Consider the following 21,163-nt stretch of genomic DNA (forward strand, 5'->3'; position numbering starts at 1 on the left):
AGTGAGAGGAACTGTAGACATAAGGTAAAAAGATGAGCACCTGAGGGCTAATAATCTCGGGGCTTGTTTTGTGGAGCTAATGTTGAGATATGATTGCAGTGTGTTTTTCATTTCCTCTCTTGAATGACTTTTTTTTTTCTTTTTGTAATAACTGACTTGTATCAATCATCTTAGTAGCTGGTTTCTGTATTTTTAAAGCCAGCTTGCCAGTGCTGTTGGCATCTGCATTCAGCGTTTTGGTTGTATCGTGTGGCTTTGTACTATGTATATGATAGCAAGAAAGAGATTACACAATAAAAACCCAACAAATTGACTTTAGACTCTTGATTCACATTGCATAATTCCTATACAATTTAACAGATGACAAACATTTAAAAATGGCTCTTTCAAAATGATTTCATTTCTGTAATTCACACTGAAACCAGCCACTTTAATGTGTCTTCTTTAAAGCATTTAATAGGAGTTAAAGTGCTCAAATTGCATTTCAAAGTCCAATAGACTGACATGGGAGAGAGGATATAGATTGGACTCCTAATTTCCATACCATATTGTAAAAGCATTACTGGTTTTAGTTCACACTACGGATCATTGAGCTGCCAAAAACAAAACACGGCCATTTTAAAAAGGAAAAATTGCCAGTGCAAGTAAATATAAAAATACAATCAAATACAATGATGGTCTAACATGATGAATGCAAAATATTCGGTATGGACAGTTACAGAGAACAGCTAAAATGAGACAAGCTAAAAAAAAGGCACATATTTTCCCTTTTTTTTCTGTAAATGTGTAATCTTTGTTAGCATTTAGCAACAGCAAGAGCTTTTAGGACAGTATAGATATGTTGTTACAAAGGAGAATTTCATAGTCCAGCCTACTTTAAACGATGCCAAAATTCACTTCACGTTACATGACATTGAAATGATTGTTACAAACCAAAACGCTTTTCCAGATCATGTATGAAAATCTTGATATTAACATGTGATTAACATATGAACTGATGTCCTACCAAAAAAAAAAAAAAACCATAAAAAAAAAAAAATTAAATCTACTTTAAACTTGACAGCAAGTGCTATGGTGTTGCCTTGGCTCGATTACTCACGACTTGTGAAATCATACAAATGGTGGTGACTGAGGAGAAAGGGCCTTATATTTAGAACTATGTATTGTGATGATGAGAATCAAACACCTGAGACAACATTCACTGTTAGTTTTTTGTTTCTATCCATGAGTATCGGTTTTAAGTCATTCCAAAGGTTAAGCTATTTTATTATGAGGGCCTCTTTGCTCTCTTTACCCGTCTCCCCTCTTCTGACTCCGTCCCTTTCTCCACATGAGAGTCCCATGCTGGGTTGCATACAGTTTCCCCATCCCCACCTTGCACCAACTCCCTCATTCTCTCTCTCTGTCTTTCTCTCTCTCTCTCTATCTGTCACTCTCTCGCTCTCATATTTGTGTGTGTGTGCAGGGGGGGGTGGTGAGGTGAACAGGTGGAGTTTTAAGGCATTGTGTCTGGCTGCTTAAGGGAGTCATTTCTGATGAAAGAGCAGCGGTTTGACACTCCCTGCTTTAAATTTTGGTAACTGGTTGCTGATGATCTCGGCGAGCATTTCAGGGAACTCCACACTCAGGGACTTGTTCATGAAGGTGTAGAAACAGATGTTTAGGAGTCCACCCACCATCTGGAGAGAAAGCACTGGTCTTGAGTTTTGTCACAATAACAAAGCAACAAAGAATCAGATGAGTAAAATCTCAAATCTCAAACACTCTTCCATTACGCTTATACGTATTCACATCTGAAGCTGGATGCTTTCCATCAAGCACTAATAAGTACAGTTTTACTGTCCAGTGGTTCCTCCCATGCCCCCGACCCCCCCCCAGACATGGATGCAGAATGGCAACAAAAGGTCCTCTCATTCAGCCGTTTAACTATCTTCCATTCCCTCAAAGAGTTCAGTGTAAAATTGGTTTTGTCAAAAGTTTTTCGCAATCGCCACTTTTGCTGAGCGTGTTGCGTGATACAAAAGAGCATGCACAGAAAAAAACAAAAAATTCTCAATGTCAAAGCGGTCGATCTCCTGTCTTTACATGGCTATTACAGACTGCTATCCCTCTGTCTAATGGATTATTAAAATGGATACCACCTCTTTCCATCGGATAAACATTTCATTCAGATGGAGCTCAATTGGATTACTGTATCCTGCTTTAGGCGTTTCTGTGAAGTTTTTTATTCTGATCGAGCCACTCGTCAGATTAAAAAGGGATTATAAGGCGGCAAGTAACCGTAGCCGTTGACTGTGAGTGAAAATGGTTGATCTGGGGCACAAAAGCACAGAGATACTAGTAACAGCATAACACTGTAGTGTTGCCAGGGCTCTCGGATCATTTGCAGCACAAGAAACAATTGGCAATATTTTTGATGCCAGAACATTGTTTTATTACTACATGGCGGGGGCCTATGGTGAACTCATCAAAACCAGCTGGGCACAGTTTTCAATAAATTTCAACTAAGAGCAGAAGGCGACTAGGGTGGAAAAAAAAAAAGCGCGGCTGATGTAGACAACTCAGAGTAAAATGTTTGTTGGATGTAAAGCTTAACAATTTGTCTGATCTCATTACTACGATCTTTAGCTACACTAAAACATTACAAATGCCTAAAGCCTGATGTCACTGATAATGTCGACGATGGTCAACTCTGCGCAAATATTTCACAACTGAGTGACTGATTTAAATTTTAGCAATAAAGCAATTATGTTTGATTGCATAATCTGCAAGATATCTGACTCATTTTTGTATCCTCCATCCCTTATTTTGCAGTTTCTGCCCATAGCATCTGACACTCCTACAGAAACACCCTAAACTGCATTTTAAATTCATAAAAACCCAGAGAGCATTTGTCATGTTCATCTAATCAAATAAATTTTGTTTTGTCAGATGTTTGGCAGAAACGGAATCAAATCAAACATTTTTCATTATAATCACAGGGGAAAGGTATGGTATTTGTTATCATGCACTGACTTAGAGCAAAAGCCTTAAGAAATCTTACGTCATGCATGGAGTCCAGTAGCTTGGTGAGCTGGTAGAATCTTTGCCAGTTTTTGCTGGAGTTTTCTTCTCTTTTCACTATGGCCTTGCCCAGTTCCTTTATGTAGGACATCCTGATCTCATCAAACACAGCCTGGCTCTTTAGCCCATCCTTCGGCACTGCAGAAAGCAATGAAAGCATGTTTACATTATAGTTCACTGTAGCAGATATAACCACAGTCACTTCCTACCTGACTAAAAATAAGTTAAAATCAATTAAAAATGACAGCTGCATACCAATAACATCTAAACCCCGTGACCCCTTTGGTGCTACATTTGCCTTTTTAGTAAGGCCTTTTGAAGAGAGGATAGGTTGATTCTTACAATAAATGTTGCATATAATGATTAAAGATGGTAAATCATTTCTCTCTCTCTCTCTTGCTCTCTCCCTCACCTGTGCTGAGCAGCAGAAGGACCTTCATGCATAGGTACTCGTCGTTTGATACCTGCAGCCGCACAAACTCATTAGAGATCTTCAACATCTGCTCGCACTGGTCAGCCATGTAGGGCAGCTTCATCCGCTCTCTGTACACACACATCATCACAGAAGTTACAAATGACAACCTGTGTTATGTCTTCTCTACATGGGAAATGTTCCGAAAGGTATCCTAGTGCCACTGTAATTGCTTTTTAAGTTCTCTAATCTGTTTAGTCTAAAAGTCTAAAAATCTTCGATGATCCTGTTAAACCATGGGCCTCACATGGGTTACTGTGGTTGTTTATTGAACATGCTGAGTGTATCTGGGAGCTTTGAGTGACTGGACTAATTAGTATGGTAATAGCTTGGCAGTAAGTGAAACAGCCCAGTGTATGCAAGACTGTGAGTTTGAGTCCTGACCATGGAGATAAATCCATGCATGTGACATTTGCTATGGAAAATATGGTCTGTCTCTATGGGTATGAGCATTATCTAAATGGATAAATGTAATGTGCTGTCAGAATTATGGTAATACGAAAATGTGTGTGTGTGTGTTTTTTTTTTAACTTTTCCACTATATTACAATAGGAGAACATTTGAAGGACTGTGCGGTAGAGTACATACTCATTGAACACCAAATCTGGGGCAAAACAGAGCATGTTTCCATTGCATTGCTGGTAAGACCTCCAGCCCAGGCTGAACGTCATGAGGAATAGCCAGGAGCACTGAAGGAGGGTCATCTGGTCATCCAGGTGAAGATTCCGGAAACCTGTGGATTGGGGGAGAAAAAAAAAAACAGTCATCATGCAGATAGTTCTGCATCATATCCATAACACTGTCCCAGATGGATCACAGGGTTAGTAGAAACTGAGAGCTGTGTAGTACCTGGCAGGGCTTTAGCCCATTTGACAGCATAGATGAACTGCCGACCGCCCAGTCTGTTAAGTGTGGTCATGAGGCAGGTGGAGCTGTCTGGTAGGCTGCTGTCGTAGCCTGCATAGATGGTGTCGGGCTCAATGGCCTTCAGCAGGGACAGCATGGTTGGCATCAGCTGGGGCATGGCTTTGGGCACCAGTGCCCGAGCCTCAGGCATCGGAGGAGGACTCTGTTCTGTAACAGCGGCCTGCTGCACTCCCTTTAAACGATTCAGTTTTTTGGTTTTACGTGCTGCAGATAAAAAAAAAAAAAAGAGAGAGAGAGAAAAGAAGGACAGAGTTGTCCATTGGTTAAATGATCTGCCCACAAATGACCAATTTCCTCACAGCTGTCCTTCCTTTTTCTGAATAAACTGGCTTTTGTTACAGAATAGGGCTGATACATGCTGCAGCTAAAGGGTTTACCTTCTAGATTCATCCCAGCCATGAGACACTTGCGGAAACGGCAGGCGGGGCAGTTCTTCCTACGAATTTTATCAATGATGCAATCATTCCTCCCAGCACACAGGTAATTGTGTTGACCTATCAGGGTTAAAGTGAGAACAAATCAGCTGAAATAAAGACTGCATACAACAACATATCAATGTGGGAATATCCTAGAGGTCCAGGACACCCTTTGAGATAATGAGATTTCACAAAGATGAAGTACACTAATTTCTCACTCTCATCAGATAAGGGCAAAAACTAGTGCAACTTACTAAATGTAAAATGAGTCAAATAGCAAAAAGAACTCTAGAGAGCCTTTTGTTTCCATAACACATTGTTTTTAAAAATCCCTGTAGCCTATGATTAAGGAATATTTCATCAAGTTTTCCCTTGTGCTCACAGGTGGCCGGGGCCTCTTAATACTCAGATGTATGTATGTATTTTGCTCATGTGAACTAGCTACTGTAACAGCCAAAAGTGAAGCCCAGTCTAGCCACTAGAAGCCACTCTGCTGGCCTACAGTACATGAGCAGTTAAAAGCTTGCCATGTCTCATATCTGTCCTACAAAAGAATTGTCTACAAATTACAGAGTAAACTTTTTTATATACATCAGTTTGAGTCTTCAAAAGATAAGTTATTTACAGACAATGTCACCTTTATGAAGTTTTAAATCATAAACAAAAAGCCTTTTCAGTTTTTCATTACAGAGAGGCTGATATATCTGGATTGATATTTCTGGTTTGGCTGTTTACACCACAAATAATCGTATTTAATAACCAAAAGAAGTAAAAAGATAGATTAATGGCAGGCCCTTTGCCAAAGTGGCATGCATTGAGACATTTGCATTATGGAATGCATGTAGACTTGTGACTGAGAGGACTGTTATGAAGGACAGAGGCAAACTGGCACAAAGAAAGCGGTAGCATGTCGAGCACGTCAGAATTACCATGAGTGTTTTGTCTTGCTTTCCATCCTTCATCAGTGAACGGACGATCAAAACACAAGGAGAAAAAAAAAATAAATAGTGTAACTTCTGTCTGTCCTCACAGACATAAAAAAGGACTATGGAAATTGACATTCAGAAACACACCCAGAAAACCCCCCCCCAAAACCAGAAAAAACACCATGCGCTACCTCAGAGCAAATACTGTTTAGTGTGTGACAGTGCATTCAGGCAAAAAGTCTTGCTAACTTTGAGAATCGTAGCAATACTGCCACAGGACTTTTCTTGATTTATCATAACATCTAAAAAGCACTTCAGCTTGAATCAACATGAAGAGCATATGATATGCCCAAAACAGAACTTTGATGCTTTACCTTATTAAAATGATGCATAGATTGAACTTTATGTACCATCCTTAAATTACATCAGCCTTGTGTTATGATGCCTAATGTCAGATTCAGGTTAACTATGGCCAAAATCACACAATCATTTTGAACTGTTCTTCAGTTCAACTAAAAAGATTAGACTTGTGATAGTAGACTAATGACTAACCTCAGCTAGGCCTGTAACAATTATTTCATAATTGTCTAACCACGACTTTTTGATGTGATCGCGGTTTCTTTGTTGAACCGCAGTTAAAGCATTTTTTTTACCGCCGCCAAGGATGTTATGTTTTCGGTGCGGTCTGTTGGTTTGCCTGTTTGTCAGCATGATTACAGAAAAACTACCGGGCCGATTTCCATGAAACTTGGCAGAAGGGTGTAACGTGGGCCAAGGAAGAACCCATTAAATTTCGGAGCGGATCCGAGTCACGGGGTGGATCCACATATTGTTTTCCACTTTCGTTGACATTGAGAGATAGGGCAACAATGAACTGAATTTGTAGCGCATGTGCGAACCTGTCGTAATCCCAGTGAATGGTGTGTCAAGTCGGCTTTTGAACATTAAAAATCTAAGCAGAACTGGGCAGTTTCGTGAGAAGCGGTGCTGTACCTTTGAGAAACGTCCATAACATTAAACTGATACATGTTTGGTTTTCGCTGGAGATGTCATTTAGTGTTGGTAAAAAAAAAAAATCACTTGACACTGTCACATTGATCCTGTCAAAATGTGGGGAGTCTGCAAGCCCAACTGAGTTCAGTTATTCATAGGCTGTGTACTTGTGCGATTACATTATCTGGGTCACAAATCGGTAAAAAAATGGGATTCATTCAAAAGTTTAATATGTTTGAAACATAATAAATAATTTTTTTTTTTTTTTAAATATGACCGAAAGAGACAATTATGTTGTTAATCGCAATTATTTCTGAGTCAATTAATTGTACAGCAACGTGTGGAATTGTTACAGCTCTATGCTCAGCATAGTCATATAGTCCTAGCAGTGAGGAGAGGGACAGAGTATGGCACAAACACCACTCTTAGACGTGTGAGGCGAACGACTGTCTCTGTGTGTGTGTGTGTGTGTGTAGGTTACAGTGATTGCCCGAGGCATAAAAACAGAGAGTGAGAAAAGGTGAGTGACATGTTGTGTGCCAGGGCCAATTATCCTCTGACTCTCTCACCTTCCACGGCTCTCTTGAAGAAGACCTTGCAGCTCCCGCAGGTGAGGACGCCATAGTGACAGCCCGAAGCCTCGTCCGAACACACCAGGCAGATCTTGTGTGTGGCCGTGTTGGACTTGCCTGTGGCTGTGGTTGTGGCAGTGTTGGCTTCAGGCCTGACTGCAGAGCTGAGAAAAGAGAACAAACGCAATCACGTTATAACAGTTTCTTTCCAAGGCTGATTCAAACTTTTTTTTTTTGTCAAAGTTAGATCGATTAATGTGACTGATATATGATGTGACCGTGGTACTTTATCTCTGTTTGAGTTTCAATGCCATGAGTCTTTGCTGTTGAAAAAAAAAAACACACACCCCGTTTTTGGTTGATGCTGTTTGTTGAGATTAGTTTCTCAATGGTGTTTCCTTGATTTGAATTTTCTAGTTACTGTTTCTCAGTCTCTGCTCACGAGAGTCACGAGAGTCTCTGCTCATGAGAGTCTTCACACATACTCTTGAATGCTCCTTGAAACTCAACATCTACAACTGTTACTTGCTTTTGCTTATATTTCAGTATTCAGTCAGAACAGCATGGTAAAAAGAAGACCAAGAGCTGACCCAATCCAACAACAAAAACAACAACAACGATAACAACAATGACAACAAACAACAACAACAACAACTGCATTCAGATCAACAATATTTCAAACTGTTATCAGTGTCTGCCTCGCAGTAAAACTGGCTGAGTCATAAATGTCCCTCATTAAAATAGTACTGAGCACATCCGACAGGACTCCCCTGCAGTGAGGTCATCCCAAGACTAATGACCTGGAGAGAATTGCAGCGGCCTACATGAATTTTCTCGATATAACCACCAGGAGGCATTTGTTCAGTGTAGACAGAAGCTCATAACAGGCCCCACCTCCTCTGTCTGTCTGAAGCACTTCATGCCTGAAGCCTCATTACAACCACACTCACACACATATGCATATACACACACAAACAGAGGGGAAGAGAGAACAAAGCAAGTGCAAGTAACGGATGGCCCATATTCAAATCTGTCTGCCGAGGCATAGCAACAAAACTGTCCAGGGATTGATTTGCTCTAAGCTGCATTCTTAACATCAGTTGAACTTTGGTTTGAACTGGCATTTCCATTTATGTGTAGTGTTACATAACTAAGGGTCCATTTTCATTGACTAGCCCTTGGTGTCAGTCAGTGGGCAGTATAGCCTCGCGAAGACATCAAAAGACAACGCCAACAGTTGGCAGTATAAATAGCCTCGAGGATCTAATGATGTCCCAAATATAGCTTAAATTACACGAGAAGTCCAGTGCAATCACGGTAACTGAATCACATTCAAGTCTGGGTTAGACGGCTTCAACATTTCATCCAATCCAAACAACACTTCTGTATCTTCAAAGATCCAAAAAGGATAAAAAAAACCCGTTTTAAAGCCTTCTGGCGCACTAAAGGATAATATTCACGTTCTCTTTTTGGAAAAACGTATATAGAGGTACAACCAAACATATAACGCTGACACTGATACGACCGGGTGGACGTTGTGAGTCGTGCCAAGAGTAAAATCTTTCCAAATGTTCACTCCTCTGTTAAGGAACAAACATGGCTGTCAAGGGACTGGAACAGTGACACAGTTGGACATTCGGTCAACAACCTCCTGGCTCTATCGCGCCGTTCACTGTGGTTGCCCTGTGGAATGCAATTAATGGCCAACTGGAAAACACATAAATAACGGAAGCAGAGGTTTATAAATACATTTTAATTTGCTCTGTGATCACTACAACTCATGGCGCCATCTGTCAGATCACGTGATGCAATGACAGAAGTTATTTATGTAACATCTGCGCATATGTGTGATTTATAAGGACTCCATCACCTACTCTTTTACTCTAAGGACGGCTACGCTCACTCACACACTGACACAAGCACACACGCGCGCGCGTACACTTCCAGTCTACTGCACCCTGAAAACGTTAAGCTTAAGGCAGGGGGTGGGTGTGTCATGTGATGTGTGAGAGAAGGAGAGGTTAAAATGGGCCAAAGTGACAGAGCTGAAAAGCAATCTGTGAGAGACTATTAGAGATGCTTTAATTCTGTTTCTGCGCAATGAAAAAAAAAAAAACCCAGCACGGACACTGACACAATCATACACATATGATCAACACAGTAAGCTTCCTCTTCTAGTCAACACCCACACTAATCTGCTCTCTGATCTGTCCTGTGTCAATCTCACTGACAATAAACACAACACGTAGATCCACTTTGCCTTCTACGGTCTCACAGATGCACACACTGCGTAGTGTTGTGTCTAACTGATGCGCATTACCCACGTAAGAAGCTTCTAGGTTCTAAATTCTGCGTATTTGTTTAAAGCGAAACATCGTTTCAGATGTTCAATTGTCAGCTTTAGCCGACTAAAATCGTATCTGGTATTTCACATGTCAAAAAAGAAAAGAACAACCATGCCATTTATGACCACAACATTATATAGTGTTGTGCATTATTAATGAATAAGACATGCATCAATGAATCGTGGTATTTTTGAGATTTTGAGGGAAGAGTGAAAAGTAGAGAAAAAGGAAATGGTTCTTCCCTGAGGTGAAAGGCATAAAAATAGAGAACTTGCGCACTGATAATTACCACACGCCCTCCAAACAACAAAACAAACAAAAATCCCCAAAACAAACACTGCTTTATGCTTTATCTATGTTAGTGAAGTTTTTTTAAATTACCTCATGTATAAAATCAACTATTATTCACAATAGCACTATACTGATCTATCAATGCTTCTTAAAACTGTCAAGTCTGTATTGTAGCTGTTGGAGTTCTAGGGAAAAAAACAAAGCAAAACCAGATATGATATTATGCTTTTTAGATGAACAAAACACATCTGACTGATTAGCTGCGCACACACGCACAGAGTCACTGGGCAACATTTTTAACCAGTAGTCCAAGTTGGTTCACAAAAAAAAGCTTTAGCCTATATTCAGTGAGAGAATTCCTTTTCTAAGACCAGAGTTTCATGCCAGTTGAATTAGCGCGGCCACGGCGCCAAAAGAAACACGCTATCCGATGTTTGAAGAGGGTGTTTCAGAACTGGTGCTGTGAGTGTGGAAAAAAAAAGGAAAGAAAAGAAAATGCTGAGGTGTATTCCAGATCTGAAAACAATTCCTACAGGCATTCAGAGGGGCAAAGTTCTGTGCAGCCCAGCTGTGAAGCAGAAGGGAAAGTAGGTCAGTCAGAGAGAACTGGGAGAGTGTTGTGGGCTGCCTGCGTGCTAAAGCACTTATGAAAGAGAGAGAGAGAGAGAGAGAGAGAGAGAGAGAGCTCATTTACATCCATTATCCACTTCTGCTGACTGTCAAGATTTCTGCTCTACAGGAAATCAACCTCAGCTCAGAAAAGAAACAGAAAAGAGAGAGGAAGAAAGAGTACTGGAGATAGAGAAAGGAAGAGAGGGATGGGCAGACAGACACGGAGACAGAGGAAAAGAGTTATGCACGGAGAGTATGAATGAAAGAGAGAGAGACAGAGAGAGAGACAGAGAGAGAGAGATAGGGTTGAAGAAAATAAGCAAAGAGAGAGACATTTTTTCACCAGAGTCACTCTATAAAGCTGGAGAAAAATTTGGGAAAGCAATCTTGTGCTTTTATGTCAAATATCTGTCATGAATGGCTGAGTGACATTAGTTAAGGACTCACACCAGGAAATCCAAAGTTTTGCTGCACACCTACTCAGTAACCATAAACCTTTGGCTCTAGATTTTTGGTTAAAGATTGTGCCTAAGGTGTGTCTGAAGTTTAAAAAAAAGAAACAATATAAAATATTGCTGACATCTGTGGAATGTAAATAAATATGTTTATAGTAGCAACAATCAATACTGAGCTTGATTCTTTTGAGACTTGAAAACTCTTTTGTTTATCAGTTGACTATAAAAGCAAAACATGTGGCAGCCAAACCAGAGACAATTTGTCATATCCTGGAAAAAAAAAAAGGTCTTAGAAGGAAATAAGAGTTCCTAAAATATTCCGAGCACATTGCTCTAGCTACCTTGCATTCCAGTATGATAATAACAGTTACACGCATGGTTAAGCATTTGATGGTAAAATTAATGGAAGCCTTCATGCCAGTTCCCGTTCAACGGGTTGTCCAAGTAAAGAGTGGAGAATTTAAAATGACAAGAAGACAAAGATCTTGCTCCTCTCATGAAGCTAAATATCCATAAAACACATGACCTAGCAATTAGCCTCTTATACACATTCCACTTCCATTTTAGACATTCTCTTTTCCATCTCCATGTAAAAACGAATCATATGGTTCATGTTAAAGCCCACTTGCTGAAAGCATCTGGCCACTAAGAACACAACGAACTCACTGTTTCCCTTTGGTTTGCAGAATACAGGGAATTTTTTGTTTAATGTATAAACCAAGTTTTTCAATGTTCAATTATAGGCTACTCTTCGGTGCCCAGAAAAACACTGTACCAGTCAAGAAAGTTTCAAAGTGCATTTCTAAAATACTGTCTAAAGATGGACGCTGTGCCCTGTATTTATATTTCTTTAATAATTCTCTGACCAATACATGTTGACAGTTTAGAGAGGAGGGGATTTAATTATAGAACAGGCTCAACAGGGTTAAAAATACTTTTGTTGGTGTTAGACGTGCAGGGGGGAAAAAAAAAAAAAAAGTCTACTTATTCACATCTGTGTGAGAGGCAGCAGGCAAACCTGACCAGCGTGAGTCACATACTCGTATGAGAATGAAATCATCAAAGTGAAGCAATGAATGAGAACGTTAGAGCAGAGGGGGTTTAAGGTGAAGGACATGGCTGGACTAGTCCTTGCCTCTATGATGGGGAGACTGAAGCGCTTAGAGGAAACAAATTCGTGAAAGCTAAAACACATAAAACCTGCGGTGGCAATTCAGGCCGACGTTGCGTGAGAATGGGTTGGCTTCGCCCGACCTGATGCCAACCTCATACGCCGCCACCGCCGGGGAGATCCAACCTCCGCTGACTACGCCGAGCTGCTAAATGTCACGCAGGTTGAGACACACTCGCAAACAAACCTGACTCCCACTCTAAACCAGCACACCACAAAGGCCTGATAATTGAGCCCACATGTAAATTGAAGATGAAACCTGTCTTCTGTTTCACCATCTGCTCCTGTTCACCATCGATGAACTCCTGTTTGTCTGTTTTGTTTTCCCGACATGGTTCAGTCAGACAGCTTTACGAAATATTAATGCCATTCTTTTAAACCTCCACACATTTGAACATATGTGATCATAAATAATGAACTACACTGATTGAGGAAATGACTGAATAAGGAAATAAGTACCACATAAACAGCTGCAGCTATTACTCTACTCCTATCTGTGATCAAACCCTTCACCTTGATATTACATCATAAATGTTTAAACAAAGAACTAAATGAGTTTAATTAAACACTAGAAACAATAACTGACCTATATTAACAGTTATGCATAAGTCTCCTGTTACCATTTTTAGAGTAACCGGTGCTTTTCTCCCTTTCATTTCCTCATTGGTATTGTTAAAACTCCTTTTCCACGGACCTCCTTCCTCTGGGTTTGCCTGTGCTCAGTTCACAGAGGTGGACCTTTTCACATCAGACAGCAGTGCACCTTCTCAGTTTATTTTAGTCATAAAGCTCATTGACACAAAGGGTGTGTCCAGAAATTACCCCTCAACAGTCTTTAGTCTAGAGTTTTCCTCATAGCCCATAAGACTGTAACATTCATTAACTAACAAGAAATACTGGTATTTTTATTTTTCTTTTGGTCAGCAGACACAAAAGATATTAAACAACTTAAATGTCAAGGCTTTGTGTTGTTTCTGGCGCTGTAAGGCTCTGTTTTGTGTTGGTTGAATGATGCAGTGACATGGCAGTTATATAACTGTTATGTCTGTAAAACTGAACCAAATCTTTGCGTGGGTGTTACTAAGCTCTGGCACTAACTCGAAAAAAATGCTTCAACATTCTTTTTCTCATCATAGTGCATTCGTATACTGTAAGATTTTAAGCTGTGTGTAGTTTTCCCATTGGTGGTGTTCCATAAATAAGTTTTTTGTTTGCCCACACAGGTCTGATTACAGGCTTAAGTAGTTTGTATATGCTCTTAGAGAGCAGCTGCATCAGGATTGTAATTTTGGCTGTCGCAGCAGTAGTCTGTCTCTCTAACTGAGTGATGAGTGATGACCTCTGCAGCAAGAGAGAACTTGATTGTCCCACACAGGCCTATGTTAATCAGACATCTCATTCTTTTTAACGAAAAAAGCTGATCACCATGAGTTTACTGGCACAGACAAGAAACCGTAGGTAATGGATGAGAGAGGCTGTGGCAGCCGGAAGGTGAGAGACATTCATCCGGGTAATTCAAGGGGAGGGCTTATCACATGGTTTGTTTTTGTTTCCAGCCTGACCTCAATTTCCTGTCTGTGCCCTTACAGACTGTTTGAGTGTTTCTGAGGCTTGCACATTGCGTGTTTGTTCATCTGGGCCAAAACGCGACAAAACTGTTTACGATATGGATGCGTGACAGAAACTACCGTCTGTCAAGGATGTGTACCAACTTCAAGCCTACTGACAGATGATTACATAATCATATTGCTCTGTAATGTGAGGTTTTGGCCTATTGTAGTTAAAAGCGCACTGGTTTCAACTAATACCTGATAACAATTTCCAAGTCCATTTTTGTTGAGTGAGACCTGCAACCCTGTATCACTATCCGAACCAGTTCATACCTGGTATAGTTAGCTGTGAAGGCCTGGGAGGCCGAGAAGCTCTCGGTCTTCCTCTGCTGCATGTCGACGGCATCGCCAAAGCCTTGGCTTCTGCCCCAGGCCTCTCTGGAAGAGGCCAGTGGTGTGAACATGTTGAACACAGGCTTCTGATCTTTTTGTTGACTGCTGGCGGCCAAGGAGGCATCTGCTGCTCCAAAATGGTAGGACTGTCCACTGGAAGTGCTGACACCACAGACTGAGATAGGTGCGCTGTGAGAACCAGGCAGGTCTGAGCCGCTCATCTGACAGTAACTTTTCCCGCTGTTTTTCTCCTGCTTGATCACGCCTGGAGTGCACAGTTGGATGATTGAGGAGTCTTTCTCCACTTTTACGACGGTCGGGGCTGCAGCGGGCGTGCTGGTGGTGGTGCTGGCAGAGCTGGAGGTGGTCTGCTGGTCCAGATGGCCACCGTTGAAAGTGGCACAGGTGTTGATGCTACTACAAGTGCTGCTTAGCCCGATGGCAGGCTTGGTGTCTCTCTCAGTGCCTACGTCCACCAAGAGAGAATCATCCCCTAGCGTGGAGAGGAACGCTTCGTCACCCACGTAGAAATCAGACGGGGAGCCGGTCAGCTCAAAGTCCTGCAGTAGGTCCAGGGTGTTGTCACTGAAGAGTTTCGGATTGGCAACATCCATATCTTTCCCCAAGGGCCCGAAAGAATCCTGGTCCAGGTCCATATCCCCTTTATCCATGGGTGAGAAGTCCTCTGTTTTCATTGGGAAGAGATTGGGGTCCGCTCCACCAATTAGGGAGTCCATGGATGGGGAGGAGCGGTTCAGTCCCGCAATGCTGGCCTCCAGGCGCGAGAAGTTCTCGCCAAGAGCAAAGAGGCCCAAGGGCTGGTGTTGCTGAAATTGTTGCTGAGCCCTCTGGTCTTTCCCTACCAATTTGAGGTCTGGATCCTCCACATAAAGGCCCAGAGAGGCAGACACTGTGGTGAGCTCCTCTGGAGGAGGGGAGTTACTAAGTCCGTTAGGGACGTCTCCAGAGACAGGATGCATCAGGGGGCTGGGCGGAGGGACAACAGAGGTGGGGGCAATGGACATAGTGCTGCGTGTTCCGCTGCGCAAAACTCCCTCAGCTGGGCTCTCGATATAATCCAGCGTGATCGAATGCTCATCTCTCTTTGTGCCGTTTTTCACTCCACCTTGATCCATCTCTCGATGCTAAAGATAAATGAAACAAAGAGTAAGACAAAGAGAAAACAAAGATGGTTAAAGGTACACTTTGTGTGAAGAACACAGTAACAACAAAGTGAACTATTAAATATGACTAAAAGAAAACGGGGGAAAAAATTAACACTTAAAACAAAGAAAAACAAAATTTCTATTAAGAAACAGAATATAATAATCTGAATTTGAAAACCAGAAAGCTGAAAAGACGTTAATAAGTCTGTATTCTGTATCATTTATTCAGGTAGTTTACTTATGCTACACTTAATTCGATTAACCACCTTGCACCGTGATTAATTAAAATGTTATACATACACAGAAGCAGTTTATTAATACATTTCTTATAATTTCGGAGTTAACGTGAAAGATAATATTTGAAGATTTGAAAATCTGAAACGGCTCGATGACAATTATTGCAAAGGCTCAGAAACTAGTAATTACTAATCCCTCTCCACGAAAATGGTGTTCCACTGTGACCTTCTCCGTGAGACAATCATTATCTCAGTATACGAAACAGAGCACTGAATGAAAATAACGGTATTTATAATGTTTGACTAGTATAAATACTCGGTTGTGTTTGTAAGCTAACACTTCAAATGCTGAGCGTCATGGTCCTGCAGTAGTAAGCGAGGCGCCCTTGCTTACACTTTCGTCTACGCAGTGGAGGCTTCATATAAACTGCTTATAAATACCGAGGCCTACTTCTCCTGCCAGTTTAGCCGTGACAACACATATGTGCCAAACATGTCATTATCTATGCGTAACAGAACAACTAAACTTTCACTACTGCAGCATTAAAAACGAAGTATTACCATGTCACGACGGGTTAACAAGGAAAACAGCCGCAGCAAACTCATGCTGAAGTTGAAACCTTGCTCTAAAAATGATACAGCTAGCTGCTAAATGGCTAGCTAACATACAGCAATTACGATAACCTAGATTAGCTATGGCTGACAAATAGAGCGGTTACGCTAGCTAGAATAGCTATCGATTAAACGATTAGCTGGACAGAAATATACCCCATGTTGCGATTCAGAATAACAAAAAAATGGAATGAAAGTCAGTACATACCCTTCTATCTTTAAGTTGCTGTTTTGATTTGACGCATCATCTGACATTGTTTTGTTTAGAGCTTTTCTTCTAGCAGCTAACTATTAGCAACACGAAACACTCCTCTGGACTGCCAAAGTCGTAGCGCCAGACTGCTTCCAAAAGCTCCTAAACTGCAGGTTTACAAAGATATTGGAGGTCGTCTCGTACGATGAACTCCAATTTTTCGTACATAGAAATGACTCCCTATAGTTAATCTGTTGAAGTTATCCGTCCACTGCCTCCTGAAAATAAGCGCTAACCTGCCATAAAAACATACAAAATGGAGATTAGAGTGAAGAGCGTTGGCGCTCCTGTTTATGCCATACACTGCCACATATCGGCCGTATGAAGGTATTACCCTTTGAATACTCCATGCTTTAAATGCCGCGCCACTACGCTGTACTTGACAAAAAGGAACCCACCCGAATAATTAAATTAATGAACAAAGCCTTGCAGGAAAAAATGTATGCTGAAATGAAGAGTTCAAACATCTTTCCAGACAAGAAAATATAGATGAGGCAATCTGTAGAAAAGATGCCCTACAGGCCAACTTCACATATACTTACACAGTAAAAGCATAAGCTGACCATGTAATCAGGGTGAAAGTTCCGAGTCTTTGAGTGTAGCAATAAGTGATTGTAATATATACCTCTAGATAGGGTACGCATAGATGACTATATTGGAATAAGAGCACTCTAATGACCATGTTTCGTTTAGCTGGTTGCCAAACTCTTTTTGCATGCTCGATTTGACAAATCTTTTTTGACTCATCTGATACTCCCTCAGGCATCGATTAACTGACTCAGATGCCAGGTGTGTTTTTGCAGGGCTGGAGCATAAGCCTCAAGCATATCCTCCTCAAGGTATAGGGTGACAACAAAACACACAGCATTTAAGTCTTGCTCAGTATGACCAAGTAAAATTTAAAGTAGAACAGTGCATGAATTTGTGAATTTTTGTATTTTATTTTGTATTTTGGAATGCTTTATCCCCTTTTTGAATAGATATGAGAGGAATTCAGAAGGAATTTCACATGAGTAAGAAAAAATGTTATCATTTTAACATTTAATTTTTGATATTTAACACAGCCTTCAACACTTAAGTATTACATTTAATGCTTATTAAGTAGTATTTGCTCCACCTCTGTAACAACAGGACTATTCATATGTAATAACTGTATAACACTCCTTTAAATACAACACAGCTTTTACGTGCCTAAAAAAAGACTGTTACTTTGAGTACACCTACAGGCAAAACACTGTAGTATTAAATACTCATTCAAAAAACAAGACAAATTTGCACTGTGATTTAGTGATAGTGTGCATTACAAATGGATACAGGGTTTGATATTATGAGACTGCCATTAATTGACAGGTGAGGTCACTGAAAATGAAATGTCAGAGCCATTCATGTTTCAGTTGGCAGAGGAGAATGCATAACATTTAGCTGAGCACATTTAATTTAAAACAGCCCCAACCAATCATCTAAAGCTTGCATTATATGACACACATGGAACTGGATTTATTGGTCTGTTTTAGCTGGAATAGTCATCTAGAGAGGGGGCTAAACTATGAACAGGGAGAGCTAGAGAATAATCACTCAGATATATACTCAGATAAACAGAGGTTTTATTACCCTCTTTACAGCCTTTATTTAGAATATGCAGTCATCGCACAATAAACTGATTTATCATGCTCTGTTTCAGCTTTCACAAAGTGTAATTTGTTTTCAAACTCCTGAATCGTGACAATAAAGCTGCTGAAGAGCTTCATCCAATATACATTTTAGCTCAGAATCAGTACAGAGAATAAATGTGTTTGTTTATGATGACAGGTCTTGTGTGACTCTTGGAAATGGTTCATGGTAAAGATATATTCCATACTACCACTTAGATATGAGGCAAATGTGCATTATCAGAATCTTATCAGTCATGGAGCTAAGAATGAAAAAAAAGCTGACAATTATCTCATTGTCTGTATGACCACAGTATGACTCTTAAAAAAACATGGTCGGGGAAAATATTTTACGCTCCTTTTTTTTTTTTTTTTTTTTTAGAATAAAACAAAGTAAAATATTGCCTATTCTTACTGAACAGTGACATCTAGTGGATGAATGTGTCAACCACGGAAGCTACACTGATGTGTATATTAAATTAACTGCACAATTTCGTCATGTCAAAGATTACTGTCAAAGAGAAGAAGCACCGAGGAAATATAGTTCTACTCTTCAAAACATATAATGCACATTTAAAGATGAGTATTTTGATAAGAAAGAAAAGACTGCAGAATGAGACTATGATCAGGGATCCTGCAAAATCTATAATGTTATTTCTATGTGCTTAATTACACTTTTAAATATTTGTGGTAGGCCAAAAGTTATTAAGACAAAATCAATGCTTCCATGAAGTCTATGATTTAGAAAAACAGCGATCTGAAGTACATTCTGATAGTTATTTTGCTTGTGGCAAAGCTTCATAAGAGCAGGTAATCATTCTGGATATTACAAGGCTAAAAGTGAGGGAACTGAGGGAAACAGGTCTACTTTTACCAATGTACAGTTTTTCTTTTATTAAGATATCCTTTCAGATACCAAGTACAAGAGAATAATGAATCTATTACTATGTTATCAATAGATTTGATCAGATTTAATAGATAACTTGATCATCTGGCTGAGCATATGGATTTGCAGCTGGTATCTACCTAATTAGAAAAACCATTAGGCATAAATAATGTGCTTTTCACATGAGAATTAGCCTTAGAATTAAAAGCTGTTCCCCTAAAACACACAATATGAGGACATAAACAAAGACAGGTCTGCACTGATGGCTGGAACTTGATTTAATCAATCAGCAATGTATCAAAAATGACGCCAGTATCAAGTCCTTGCAGATCTTCACATACAAAATACAAATTCACATACACGGCTGTTTTTATGTGACAAGAGTGGCTGAAATCCAGAGAATACAGAATCTAGGTCAATGGATTGCTGTGCAGCAATAATAGCTCCCTCTTCTGAAGTGTTTGTTTTATGCCTATATTTTGGTTGAATTAGAACACATCGCATTTGACCAGTGATCAGAGCAAGGAAATCTTGATGATTTGTCTCTGAGGAACTGAAGTTGTACAACAAATTACGTATAGTGGATAATCAGTCTTTTCGCAATAAACTACTGTGTACTAATTACAAAGAGTTCCCCAGAGGAGATTCAGGAATGAAGTGGGGCAAGTTTTCCTGTCTGTAGACGACAGCCTCTGCATAATTCAAGTGTTATAATGGCCACTGCCTCAGGAATGTCTTCAACTTTCGAACGAAACAAGCTAAAATCAGCTTCCTTAAATAATTCACGACAAACTTGGTTGTAACCCTTTAAATCTCTGCCTCAAAAAAACAAACAAACAAAAAAAAAGCCGTTGCACTGAACACGTAAAAATGAAGGATATTATGTAGGTCTTCCTTGTGATCAATTGCAGCAGAGGCCCAAACCGTAGGTGATTCAAGACTCCTGGGATTAATGTATTTTTAGCGACCCAAAAGGAAGAGCAGACGTCTGATTGAAACACACTGCATGTTTTGCTATATTAAAAATAACTAGGCTAATTGTGGGTGCTACATAAGAAATCTGTCTCCGGGGAATATAAAACTGCGGTGGATTTTTCAAATCAATCCCACTCACAGTCTCCCTGGTCGGTGCCTAGCAACACTTTTCTCAACACAATACACAAAATTAACAGGGTAAGCGTGACCGCTGCTTTGACAGAGCCACGACTGTGTAGAGCCCATATAAATCCTCTATAATTCAAAATCGACGCCATAACAGTGTGTTGAGCGTGGCATGTCAAAGAACATATGTGTCTTCCTTCATATTCAGAAATCACCACGCGCTTATACACATTCAGATTAAGACAGAAAATCTATGATGTTCCCAACAGGAGGCTATGTGAGAATATTTACAATGCATTTTACAATATTTACGTGCAATTACTAATAACAGATAAATAAACTAAAAATAGAATTACAGAGACATTATTACGCAACACTGGCAAACACGGGGAGATGTTTTAGAAACACTGGGACCAATGAAAACGTTCTATCTGCATATTTAAATAAGAGATTTCTGTCCATGGTGCTGAAACGTTTGTGTACGCGCAGCAGAGCCACGACTTGGACTCACCAAGAAGTAAGTGAGGAATGTTAATGTGATAAAATTCTGGAATGTGTATCCTAGATCAAGAAAAAAAAACGAACCAAAGACTTATATTGATAGGATTTACAAATACAGTGGTAAATGTAGAATGTACCGTCCTGTTATTATTAAAGACTCAGGATTCGTGAACACTTGTCCCATATTTACGCAGCACATGTGTACATTTTCGAAAAGCCATTTTCCTTTAAGATGATGTAAGACTTTATCCCTACAGACTAGCCTCCCTCCCTGCGCTGTGGTAGCAACGTCTTACCCCTCTTTACGCTGTGCACTCTCACCACGTTCGTAATACTCGGAACACCAAGGGTCTGGACGCGCACAACTTCCAGAAATTCACTTCTGGAAATTCATGGACAGATGTGCACATTTAGTCGGCAAACAGATGGGCTGCAGATGTGCCCTAAGATTATGTGAGGGCTGGATAACCTATATTTCATGTTATCTCTAATCAGTCAGCGCCTTTTCAAAGGAAGTTGGAGTTTTACGTTCGTGACATTCTCCAAGAACATTTTTCTTCGAGTCTGAAAACT

General features: G+C 40.2%; 1 protein-coding gene across 1 annotated transcript; it reads right to left on the minus strand.

Annotated features, from left to right (window-relative positions):
* Positions 1–1,056: 1,056 nt before the first annotated feature.
* Positions 1,057–16,683, minus strand: nr3c1 (nuclear receptor subfamily 3, group C, member 1 (glucocorticoid receptor)). Its single transcript, XM_030792854.1, has 9 exons — positions 16,409–16,683; positions 14,127–15,331; positions 7,367–7,533; positions 4,840–4,956; positions 4,385–4,666; positions 4,124–4,268; positions 3,476–3,606; positions 3,044–3,201; positions 1,057–1,679 (listed from the first exon to the last, which is right to left on the minus strand). Exons 2-9 carry the CDS (start codon positions 15,320–15,322, stop codon positions 1,527–1,529), a joined length of 2,349 nt encoding a protein of 782 aa, XP_030648714.1. The 5' UTR covers positions 15,323–15,331; positions 16,409–16,683; the 3' UTR covers positions 1,057–1,526.
* Between the last annotated feature and the right edge of the window lie 4,480 nt (positions 16,684–21,163).

This window comes from Chanos chanos, chromosome 2 (genome assembly GCF_902362185.1).
Source record: "Chanos chanos chromosome 2, fChaCha1.1, whole genome shotgun sequence".
NCBI lineage: Eukaryota > Metazoa > Chordata > Actinopteri > Gonorynchiformes > Chanidae > Chanos > Chanos chanos.

Coding starts and splice junctions, on each gene's coding strand:
- nr3c1 (XM_030792854.1), bottom strand. CDS start 15,322: ATGGATCAAGGTGGAGTGAAAAACGGCACAAAGAGAGATGAGCATTCG. Junction 4,667..4,839: donor GGCTGGGATGAATCTAGAAG/GTAAACCCTTTA, acceptor TTTTATCTGCAG/CACGTAAAACCAAAAAACTG. Junction 1,680..3,043: donor TACTGGACTCCATGCATGAC/GTAAGATTTCTT, acceptor CTTTCTCTCCAG/ATGGTGGGTGGACTCCTAAA.